The sequence below is a fragment of the Xenopus tropicalis genome, chromosome 1 (genome assembly GCF_000004195.4).
Source record: "Xenopus tropicalis strain Nigerian chromosome 1, UCB_Xtro_10.0, whole genome shotgun sequence".
Classification (NCBI taxonomy): domain Eukaryota; kingdom Metazoa; phylum Chordata; class Amphibia; order Anura; family Pipidae; genus Xenopus; species Xenopus tropicalis.
In genome coordinates, this window is record NC_030677.2 from 99796903 (window position 1) to 99809675 (window position 12773).

Here is a 12773-nt window from a genome sequence, read left to right on the forward strand (position 1 = left end):
CAAATTTTTTCAGGCGTTTTGTCATTGGCGGTTTGTTTTGCGAAACGCATGAAAAAATCCGCCGCAAAAAAATTCAACGTACGTCCAAAAATTCGCTGCAAATCCATTTCATCCAATGAAAACGTTGAATCTCTTTGGGTAGAAATTTCAGTAGGGCTGAAGGTCACAAAGAAAATGATCATTGGTGTATGCTATAAACCACCCCGTATAGATGAGGGGGATGAGTCCCAGCTACTTTTGCAAATGGAGGAGGCTTCAAAATTGGGTCAAGTTGTTATTATGGGGGACTTTAATTATCCGGACATTGACTGGAGTAATGGGGTGGCTAAGTCAGAAAAAGCTAGTAGGTTTGTAAATATGCTAAATGACAACTTTTTATTTCAGGTGGTTCAAGAACCTACTCGGAATGATTCTATTTTGGACCTGGTAATATCTAATAATGCTGATCTTATCTCAAACATTTGTGTGGGTGAGCATTTGGGGAACAGTGATCACAACATGGTCTCCTTTGAGATAATGCTGCAGAGACAGCGCTATAAGGGAGTAACTAAAACGCTCAATTTTAGACGTGCAGACTTTGCCAGTTTAAGGGCATCTCTGCAATGTGTCAACTGGGAAAGGCTTTTCATGGGGTTAGACACAGAAGGAAAATGGAACATCTTTAAAACATTGCTTTGCAAGTATACAAAACAGTATATTCCCCTTGTAAGCAAGGAGAGGCATCGCAAAGCAAAACCTTTATGGCTGAATAAAAGAGTTAGGGTCGAGGTTGGTAATAAAAAACGTGCTTTTAAAGCATTCAAGTTAGCTGGGACAGCGGAAACTTTCATCAGGTACAAGGAAGCAAATAAAGAAAGCAAAAAAGCTATCAGGCAAGCTAAAATAGAGATGGAAAGGGATATTGCAGCTAGAAGTAAAAAGAATCCAAAATTATTTTTTAATTATGTGAATAGTAAAAAAATGAAGCAAGAAGGGGTGGGAACTTTATTATCACGGGGGGGTACGTTGGTTGATGAGAACGGGGAAAAAGCAGAAATTTTGAACTCTTATTTTTCATCTGTCTATACATCTGAGAAGCCAGATAATGAAGGCTTCCCTTTTAATATACCCAGTGCTAGTAATCTAGCTACTGACGCGTGGGTCACTCAGGAGGAAATTCAAAAGAGACTTGAACATGTAAAGGTAAACAAAGGTCCAGGACCGGATGGGATTCATCCCAGGGTATTAAATGAGCTGAGCGCTGTGATTGCCAAGCCTCTTCACATAATTTTTCAGGATTTGTTGAGGTTTGGCATGGTGCCGAGAGACTGGCGGATTGCTAATGTGGTGCCATTATTTAAAAAGGGATCTCGTTCTCAGCCTGAAAACTATAGGCCTGTTAGTCTGACATCAGTAGTAGGATAGCTTCTGGAAGGGGTAATAAGGGATAGGATAGTTGAATACATTGCAGTTCACAATACTATTAGTTTGTGCCAGCATGGTTTTATGCGTAACAGATCTTGCCAGACTAATTTAGTTGCCTTTTATGAGGAGGTGAGCAGGAACCTTGATGCTGGAATGGCAGTTGATGTCATCTACTTAGATTTTGCTAAAGCGTTTGATACAGTACCTCACAGAAGGTTAATGATCAAATTGAGGAATATTGGCCTAGAACATAATATTTGTAATTGGAGAGAGAACTGGCTGAAGGATAGAGTACAAAGAGTGGTGGTAAATGGAACATTTTCTAATTGGGCCAGTGTGGTTAGTGGAGTACCGCAGGGGTCAGTCCTTGGTCCTTTGCTTTTTAACTTGTTTATTAATGACCTGGAGGTGGGCATAGAGAGTACTGTTTCTATTTTTGCTGATGACACTAAATTGTGCAAAACTATAAGTTCCATGCAGGATGCTGCCGCTTTGCAGAGCGATTTGACAAAATTGGAAAACTGGGCAGCAAACTGGAAAATGAGGTTCAATGTTGATAAGTGCAAAGTTATGCACTTTGGTAGAAATAATATAAACGCAAACTATCTACTGAATGGTAGTGTGTTGGGGGCATCCTTAATGGAGAAGGATCTAGGGGTTTTTGTAGATCACAAGTTGTCCAATTCCAGGCAGTGTCATTCTGTGGCTACTACAGCAAATAAAGTGCTGTCTTGTATAAAAAAGGGCATTGACTCAAGGGATGAGAACATATTTTTGCCTCTTTATAGGTCCCTGGTAAGGCCTCGCCTTGAGTATGCAGTGCAGTTTTGGGCTCCAGTCCTTAAGAAGGATATTAATGAACTGGAGAGAGTGCAGAGACGTGCAACTAAACTGGTAAAGGGGATGGAAGATTTAAGCTATGAGGTTAGACTGTCGAGGTTGGGGTTGTTTTCTCTGGAAAAGAGGCGCTTGCGAGGGGACATGATTACTCTGTACAAGTACATTAGAGGGGATTATAGGCAGATAGGGGATGTTCTTTTTTCCCATAAAAACAATCAGCGCACCAGAGGTCACCCCTATAGATTAGAGGAACGGAGCTTCCATTTGAAGCAGCGTAGGTGGTTTTTCACGGTGAGGGCAGTGAGGCTGTGGAATGCCCTTCCTAGTGATGTGGTAATGGCAGACTCTGTTAATGCCTTTAAGAGGGGCCTGGATGAGTTTTTGAACAAGCAGAATATCCAAGGCTATTGTGATACTAATATCTACAGTTAGTATTACTGGTTGTATATATATAGTTTATGTATGTGAGTGTATAGATTGGTTAGTATAGGTTGTGTGCTGGGTTTACTCGGATGGGTTGAACTTGATGGACAATGGTCTTTTTTCAACCCTATGTAACTATGTAACTAACTATGTAACTTGTAGCCAAATATAAATAGTCGTGCAAATGAACGCACGCCATGTTAGCCATACACGCCAATACTTGCAGAAAATTACTGTATTAAAAATGAACATTTCGCTGCAAACTGGCGGCTGCGTCACTCTAGGGGAAACACATACTTGAATAAATAACACTGTAAGTCCATATTTTATTGCAAAAAATCATATACTTTTGTATAATTTTTCGCCTGCCTGTAGTAGGTGTTAATTTTCGCATAGCCGAATGCGATATTTAGCGCGCAAAAGTTATAGTGAATCATGCGATCGTATTCTTTTCAGCGCGGAAATTAACGCATGCGGTAAAACTAGTGCGAGAAATAACCCATGTGAAAATATATATATATACACTGTTCATGAGATTTACACCACATCACATCTGGACTGTTGGGAATTCTTTAATGGTTTTGATACATCCTTTCACTTTAATGTATTCTATCGTAATTATTGTTCTTTCTGCCTTATTGTGCAAATATATATTTTCTGTTATTTTAAAAAAATAAAATTTCACTCCTATTTTGTATCTGTGAGGCTTATTTTCTAACTACAGACTGTCATGCTCCTTTAATTACTGGTTAAATGTCTCCTACTAAGAAGAGCCTAATTTCTGATGTTCCGCATGAGCCAACTTGTAACAGGTTTAATGTCAATCTGCTTCACACCAACTTGTGTGTAAACTTGTAATGTATAAAAAAGGGCAAAATAAAATATTTTTATTTTGTCTTATAATTTGCCTTAAGAGAATAACCATTTAATAAAACGAAAGAAAGCCAAGACGAAAACTACATTTAGGGAGAGGGGTCTGATATTTGATAAGCAAAATATGCATAAGGGAAAGTACAAAATGGATTATTAACTGTATTGGGTATATATACAGAATAAAACATAGGAGAGCTAGCTTTTAATTCATATTGTTTAAATTTTCTGAACACAAGCGAATTGACCCACTTCAGCATTTTGCAGCATGTCCTGTTAGCAGCCCTTAGCCTCAGTAATGTCTGTGTTGGTGATAATAATTACTGCCTTCTCTGTTTCTCCGTTGAGCACTGCAGATAATGATAGTTTTATATAAAAAATAAGAATATCAGTGCTATAAAACTTTTAATGGGGAAAAAATATCCTCCAGTTTGACATGAGCTAATTCCTTGGACATACATAAACACTATCTGAACTGCATTAAAAGGGACCATTTCCCCTCCCCATTAGACTCAAAGAGTCATTTAACCCTTCCTTACCTTTTTCCATTTTGAAGAGATCGATTCTGGGATTTCAATAGTTGTGGATGAACAGAGTCTCTGGAAAGTCCCAGAATCCATCCTGCCTATATATAGAGATGCCATTCGTAGGAAACATTTTTTATTTAAAAAAAAAAGCTATGAAATCCAAACGACTAAGACTGTCGTACAGAGTGTTAATCAGGGTCATTTTAACAAACAGGCTCTAGGACAAGGGGCCCACCATCAGACCCTTAACCGGCTCCAAAACTTAGTTACCCAAGGTATAAATCTAAACTGCTGGAGCTGCTCTATTACTGCGTTTGAAACAACCTAAACTCTTTGGCAAAAAAAGATGAGAAGTGACAATGCATGTGATGAGCAGAATAATCTTTAGCAACAACTACTTTAAATTGAGCACCTTTCGTGGTTTCAGAGGAAATATTTACTACAGCGTGAGTAACATTCTTCCAGTTCTGAGTTTACCTTGTTGTGAAATTAGTCACACAGACAAAAAGTGACGTCAATATAAAATGTTTGCAGAAAACTAACTCCAGGAAACCTTGTTTTCGTGGTTGTGGAATTACAACGGGTAATTGTGTTAAGGTCTTTAAAAAAAGGATAATTACAAGCAGAAATCCATTACATTAATGACTTTCCTATGGAGGAGAGTTAATTACTAAAAGTTCCAGCAGTGTTCCGCCTGTGCTTCTCTAGTGACCTCAGTGTGAGCATAAAAGTCTTGGTTTTTCGTTCAATGTGTCCATGCAAAAAATGTTAATCCACTAAAAGATACAAATAAAAGCTATTTGAATTCTGCTAATGGTTATGTATGTTATCAATACTGGTTTCCTGTGTTTGCAAGCATAGTACCGCCAACTAACAGGTAAGAAATATTTTCCACTGCAGGCTTATACTTACAGATATAATAATACTCATGGCCAGGACGAAACTCAAACCCCAGAGAGAAAGGTGTAAACAGCTGAAATTTCTCTGAAAACTTCAATGGTCCATTTGGGGACTCAGGCCGGTTGCACTCCCAACGTTTGAATCCCTTTTGCCGATGGTCACAGGAGGCATGCCCATCAAAATTGACCATATAAAGTATGTAACGCTCCATCCTGTCTGCTGGGAGAGGGACTTCATAGTGGGGGCAGTAAATGTCCAGATAATCATTGATGCTCACATCCACAGTGTAGTCACCATGATGGAACCTGTGATGAAAAAAAAAATTAACAAAGTTAAATAAAGCTGTAGTTTCATTCACTGTATAACATGTATTGTAGATTTGTGGAAAAATGCCAAATCAACCACAGAAATATAAATCTCCATCTGTCTCTACATAACAAGAATTGAATGGCCTTTAATAACTCCAAAATGAATTACACAGAGCCATATCTGCCAACAGTTCCTCACAGGACAATTGTCGAGAGGAAAATGGGAATGTGTTTCCCACAAGAGAGACTGGTGTGATAAAGGGAGTTTGGGTATGGGCAAAAAACGTGCATATTTAAACTGGGAATGCAGACATGAACAAGTGTATTTACAAAGTTAAAGTAGATGAGGCGAAGAAAGACACAGGTCCTTCAAGTTAGGCCTGTTATCTTCTAATTTATTATACAAAATTTGCTTCAGAGGGGAAAAATTCCTGAATCCAATATAAAAAATATAAAAATATATTTATAATAACATATAATCTATATAGTTTAAAAGGTGTAATGTAAAAGTAAGTATATAGTGTCATTAGGATTCTTAGGCCAATTAACAAGATGGACTCTGTCTACTTTTATTTTATTTGAAAATAAAATCAATATATGAAGAACAGGTATGATCTATTATCCAGAAACCTATTTTCCCTAACAAAAAGAATACACAGATCTCCATCCTTATGCCTTGTACCTACCTATTCAGCCCCAATCCTATCCCTATCCCTGTAACTATCCAGGATAGTTACATACCAGAAACTTGCCATACATTTCATCTAAATGTTGTTCACGGTTACCTGATTCACTCACAGGATTCTCAACATGACAGAAATGAATTAAGTTTTTGGTATACCTTAGGTGATAGCAGCTATATTGTAGCAGCTGATTCCTATCTGTTGGTTTGGTGTGAAATTCAATGGGATCCATATGAAGTGTATAAGAAATATTTGTGTGTAAATAATCAAATTCTTGGTGCGCATATTGCCTTTGTTACGCCACAGCTTGGTGCTGACAGCGGTTCTTTTGCCTCTGTGCTGTATAAATATTGGGAAAATCTTGAGATCTTCATACTCTGAGATTTAGGATTTCCGTAAACCTCCTCTGATTTTATATAGCACAGGTAGAACGTTAGAAATTCAGTACATTTAGACTTCCAGGAGTCAGTACTACATGTTCAAACGTATTTTGGTGTATTTGTGGGGAATTTTTCCCTGCTTGTCATGTAGTCAATGCGGTTATATAAACATGTTTTTTACATTCCCAAACTGGCTGCTTAAGGGGTACAGGCACAGGATCCCTTATCCCAGAAAGCTCTGAATTACGGGAAGGCCATTAACCATAGTGACCAACTACTGAAACCACGTGTGTAACGTTAACAATGACTAGGTGGTTTCCCTGTTTATAAAGATGTCTGTGGCACACACCACTACACTTGAATTAACTAGCTATTACATATGACAGACAGGACTGTCAACACAAGTACAAGGACACTAAACAACAAAGGGACCTGCCAATCTTGTAATAATTACACAAAGCTTACTGTATGTACATTAAAGATATCCACCTCCAATTACTGTGTAAGTACATTTCCCATCAATAGCTGGAGGTTGTTATGAGGGCTGGAAGTTGTATTTATTGTAGTTAAAAAAAGCTGAACCAATACAGGTTGGATGTCCCTTATGTATTTTCCTGTCTTTCTACATTGCATGCCTCCCAAATATTGCTTTTGGCGCAGTTGAGATACTTTAAGCCACAGCATATATGAGTAGGAAAAAATTTATACCATAACTTTTAATGTTACCCCCAGAGAAAAGTGATAAAGCAATAGTAAAACCTTTTTTGGTTCATTATATTTTTTATTATAATATTAAGTATAACATTTAAATATTCTCGGAGTTGTTAAATCTTGACACATTTGCGTAAGAAGAAATCAGGTTACAGGCACAGATTTATGAAGTGGGATATATACATAACTTTTTTCCTCGGGGGACAGGGATTGGTTGGCAAGAGCAAAAGCTTGCCCTCCGAAAGTGAAAGTTTCATCTCTGCCAAATATAATATTGTAGTCGTACGATTTTAATCAGTGACAGAAACCTCTCCAGTTTATTCCCTTTTCTCTGCTGTTCATAATGGGGAAAGCGTTGCCAACCTGCATGGTGTCACATGAACTTTTCTCCCACAACAGACAATTTGTTCATTAGACCATACGCCCATTACTTTGTTGTATTCACCAAAGCATCTCAGAAACAAAAGCCCATACAAGACTAATATCCCTCCATCTATGAACAAAAGAAATACAGTTACAACTTTGAAATTTAACCTCAACAGAAATAAAGGATTTATCGCAATAAACAAGGGACAACACAACTGCATTGTCACCATGCACATATATGACTTACTATGCCAATTTACAACAGTAATTGTCATTCTCTAAAATTCTTCACTTCTGGCTGTATGACAAATCACCTTGTTATTAGTTTACAATAACCTTACACAAATAACAATAATAATAATAATACAATAACATTTTGACAAAAATAGGTACATACATATCCTGGCAAGCTGCTGTGCTGCTACGTATAGTCAGGCGCAATACTGAGATAAAAATAACACCAGATTAATCAAAGCATGATAGGGTTTTGTTGGTAAGGAACTGGCATCCTGTAGTATGTATGCACTTGCCTCGCCCTAGGAGAACACATTTTAATTGTTTACAACACACTAATACAAAAAAGTATTTGTATTATGTAAGAATTGTAATCTGGATTATATAAGAATGATAATTGGATTATTTACAGTGAGTTGATAACACAAACTGTAAAAGTTACTCTCCCTGAAAATGAGGCAATATGCCATAATCTCAGTTATCAGCCTCTTTTATTTTGGTGTGTTACAAAAACATGTTTGCAAGTTTAACCCTTCCAAAGGATCCCAAGTGAATATAAACATACATATACACACACACATATAAAGAACACATATACACACATACATATATAGATACACACAAACTTCCAAATACACTTACATACTCACACACATAAAAAATTTACATGCATATATATAATCAAAAATAACTGTAAATCTTGAGAATGCTATAGCCCTGGATATAATGCCTGTACAAGAAGTCATCCCTTAAAGATATTAATGGAATCTGCCATCACATCATCACCCAAAAGGACCTTCTACAACCTTCTATCTTTTTTTCAATGCTATTTGAAAAAAATGCTGTTAACATGGTCCCATTTACCAAAATGTAATAAATGTTTTTTATATGACATTTTTCTAACAAAAACAAATCTTAAGAAATTATTTCTATAAAGAGAATTAATCTGATTGCATATGGCTTCAATGCTCACATGTCATTATAGTCTAGAGATACATTTTTCAGCAATAACAGCTTTAAGTCTTTTAGGGAATATATGTCGGCCATTGCACATTGGTTTGGAATGGTTATGGCCTATTCTTCCAGGCAGATCAGCTTATAGATTGCATTATTGTAGGATATTCTTCTTTTATCTTCTTGACACTCTTTGGCCTCATATTTGGGAATATTTTTTCTCCTAAAAGATGGGGTTTTGCACAAGTATTATTATTTGGTTCTCCTGTATTTCCCACTATGCATTCTTCTTTCTATTTAAAGTAAAGGCCAGACTCTGCTAAAAAATCATCCACACAACACGATGCTGATACCCCCATATGTCAATATAGTTATTTAGGTTTATCAGTGACCAAAAAATTTGCCACTGTCTTGTTCTTAAAAGTCACATTATATTGAGGTTGCAGTTAAATGTTTAAATGCTAAATGAGTTTAGCTAAATGTTCAGTACTCTGCAGAATCTGCAAAGCGTCCTGAAATGAATCCAGGATTTCGTAAAAAGTTAAGCCAAAAGATAAGCCATTATGAAGAACACACATTCTAATTTTAGTGCGGGAAGGCAGCGGTTACAATCTTTTTGCCACTGGTATTGTCTGTGTCTTAGTAAGACCATTGTCTTTTTTGAGTATCATTAAGTAAAAAAAACAACGTTTCCTCATACTCAGGACACAGCTAAGGTTGTATGGGGATGTGAGAAATGTGTTTCATAAAGACCCCCTGTTTGGCTGATGTTACGTTCTTATTGGCCAGACATAATCAAAAGAAATAGATGAATAGATGATTAAATAAATTATTTTTCTCTGGTTTTGTTTATTGTTCCAAAGTATGAAAACACGTTGTAAACTACACTAATAACAGCATTAGAATACAGTGGCACCTTGGGGAATACTTCTATTGTAACAACATTCCTGCACAAGGTGCAAAAATAAAAAACTAATAGCCCAATGCAAACAATAAACTTGGTGCCTATTAGTAAAGGTAATTAAAGGCAGATACACATGAAATAAACTTTATCTCTAGACATTTGCCTGAAATGGCTCACCATATCACTTAACTAATATAGAACATTGTCGCTTATTCTCATTGAAATTGTTGCTGTGACATGTTTTGTGGCATACCTTATTAAAACAAGGTTTACTGTCACACACACATTTATGTATGTATATATATATATATATATATATATAAAGAGAGAGAGATTTGTCATAGTATAGTGCAGCAAAATATGCTGTTGCTCTATAAATAAATGCAGATATTACATATAGTATATATATATATATATATATAAATATAATTGGCTTTAAAAGATATCATGGGTAGAAACAATATTCCCTATAGTAGAAATAAATCTTTGCCGACAATCTGTACATTGCAACAAGGAACTCTGCTTTGAATGAATCATTGCACAATAGCTGGGGAATCCTGCACTAAATCAAAAGGACAAACCACGGGTAGGAAATAAAAGCAACAGAAAGAGGGTTAGCGACTCAGTGTTTTAGACAGTTCTTGTACTGTCTGGAATTTCCAGTCAATGGGAGGTGGCAGAATGAGATTTAGCGTGCATTTTTGCCAGCCAAGAAGCATTCCATATGCCAATAGCTTTAAAAACCAGTAAGTGTGGTAGTAAACAATATGGTAAAATGGGTGAGCTGTAAACAGTGCTATTAAGTAAAAGCCCTAACATTTAAGCTGAAAAGATGAACCAACCAGTTTATTTTGTCAAATTGTATTTCTGCTGTAGAACTGTGAATTGTAGCAATCTCTTCACAAGCACATTACTATCCCAAGTGTACATTTTTCCGTTCTTGCAAGAATTAATTGAAATATCTTGTAAGATTTTATGTGCACGAATTTGACAAAATTTCTGTGTCCCCCTTGTTAAACCCCAGAGAGAGATGTTGACGTTTTTCACAGCAGGGTTTCCTCACCAATTAATTTTGCCGATTCTATCCACTGAACTTTCCCTTGGATAAATCTGCCGCGCTGGCAGTGATGTGTCAGGCCTGTCGCAACAATTCTGTTTCTGAGCATCTGACAGGTAGAGTAGAAATTCATCATAATTATCTAGAAAAACAATTGGTGACTACACACCACTCTGCCTGCTACACTTACAATAAAATATTTTGCTCTGGGCTTTTCTGAATGGAAGCCAGTCTGAGACAACGAAGAAATGGAGAACTTAATAGTAGCGGTCCCTGGTGTGAATGTGAAGCGTACACTGGGAAAATTCTGAATATATGTGTCGCCTCCAGTCCACATAGTGTGAGAGTGTTTGGAAGTTGCTGTTTGGATTAACTTGTCATGCCCTAGAGGAGCCCCTAAGGGAATTCATCTCTCACTGAAACTATGGGTAGTCATTTGCAAACAACAGATGAACACGAATTTGTCTTTCTCTCCCGTGACTTTATTAGATTACCCACTCCAACTATTAACAGAGTCGGTTACACCTTTAATATAGACATATTTGAAAAGACTTTTGCTGGGCAAAATCTTTATATTCTTCAAATGCTTTGCTCTGGCAGAAACAATAAAAGAATGTTTCACTAGCACTTGAAGCAGAGGTTCCTAAAAGCTGTGCTGGGGCAGTCTAATTGATACGCAAATACAAAACAGAAAAAGAATTAACTGCATTCACTCTTCCAAATCTGTGCACTCCACCCCCTCATATATTCTGACTAGATTGACAGGCGTAAATAAGACGCCTGTTGTAATATGTTTGCAAGGGAAGACAAGTGCAGAGAGCTCTACAGGAACGCTTGTCATCTGTCAGTCTCCTTTTAAACAACTAAAGATAAAATGCTGGCAGAGCCCCCTGTGTGGAGTCACTAGCTGGGTCAGTGACACTTTGGCTGGAAAGCATGGAGAATAATTCATGAGCACCAAAAAGTCCTTCAGAACAAGCTGGAAGCTCAAGGGGGAACTTATTACAAGGACCAGGAAGGCAAATTCTCCCTGCACCATACTCAGCATTCCACTACTTTTGTACAAAAGAAAAGCTGTAATTCAGAGTCTCACTGCACCTTAAAGGGGAGCAGAGGGTAAGGTCTAAGAGTGTGGGAGGGAATGCTAAAGAATTGGCATGGGGTCCAGCAGGTAGGATGCCCATGGGTCTCTCCTTCCAATATTTCTCTCTTACATTTTTGTACAAGATGACATGACTAAGAATAATGGCTGTGTAAATGTTCGGCTAATAAATATTTCTCTAACCTTCTAAATTCACTGTTATTTACAAAATCCTTTCTGCTCATTGTCACATATTACATGACTGCAGATTTATATAACAAAGAAAAAGACAGCTAGAATTAAACAGTTGATGGCTTTGCAAAAAGTAATTCAGTTCATCGCTCTGTTTACATCAACATCATAATTATAGAACTCTGTTCCGAGAGTCCATCTTTATTTTGTTCCAGTCAGCACAAAGAGCGTTCGCTGCTTCGCTGAGAGTTTAGTACCATACTGCTGTCTTTTAAAAAATAAAAAAAAGCCAAAAAAGTAGCTTGTCTCACTCCACTGTGTGAAGAATTCATCCGCCTGATTTCTATTTAAATGGAGATTGCTCCAGCTAACAAAGAGAGTCCCACTGGGCCTGTAAGTGGCAATTCAGCATGATGGGTAGGATCATATCGATGGCCTCTGGAAATGCAGCCTTATAGTGTGAGCAGATACTGCCGCATTTAATAAAGCTGGTGAGCCAGTGGGAGCATGGAAGCAGGTGCAGCTTTTAAAGGTACATACTAGCAAATTCCAGACACATATGAATGTTCGGGACAAATCTGGAATACAACAGGCTTAGTCGAACACTGAATAATGTGAAACATATGAGTAACATATTATGTGACAAATCATGCTGGCACTAAATGCTACATATATATTTATGTTTTGTTCCCTCATTGCCAACTGCAGATCCCTCTTGCAGTTGTCATAGCCTTTAGTCAGACTGACCAATGCTTTTATAAGATATATAGTACACAGGGAGGAGCACACCCTATACAAGTCCAAATGCCCTTGGTGCAGGTCAAAAACAAAAATATAATAGAAAGAGTGCCGCACACACAGGGACTTGATACAAAAGAAAAAGTGTTTTTATTGAAAAAATTCCAACATTTCGAGCACAACCAGTGCTCTTCCTCAGGG

General features: G+C 37.3%; 1 protein-coding gene across 1 annotated transcript in view; it reads right to left on the reverse strand.

Moving 5' to 3' along the window:
• The window catches only part of efna2 (ephrin A2), a 120398-nt gene that overhangs the window by 17822 nt on the left and 89803 nt on the right, over nucleotides 1-12773 (reverse strand). Inside the window, exon 2 of the mRNA NM_001123420.1 lies at nucleotides 4977-5269. Within this exon, the coding sequence (NP_001116892.1) occupies nucleotides 4977-5269 (293 nt within the window). The remainder of the gene's footprint in view (nucleotides 1-4976; nucleotides 5270-12773) is intronic.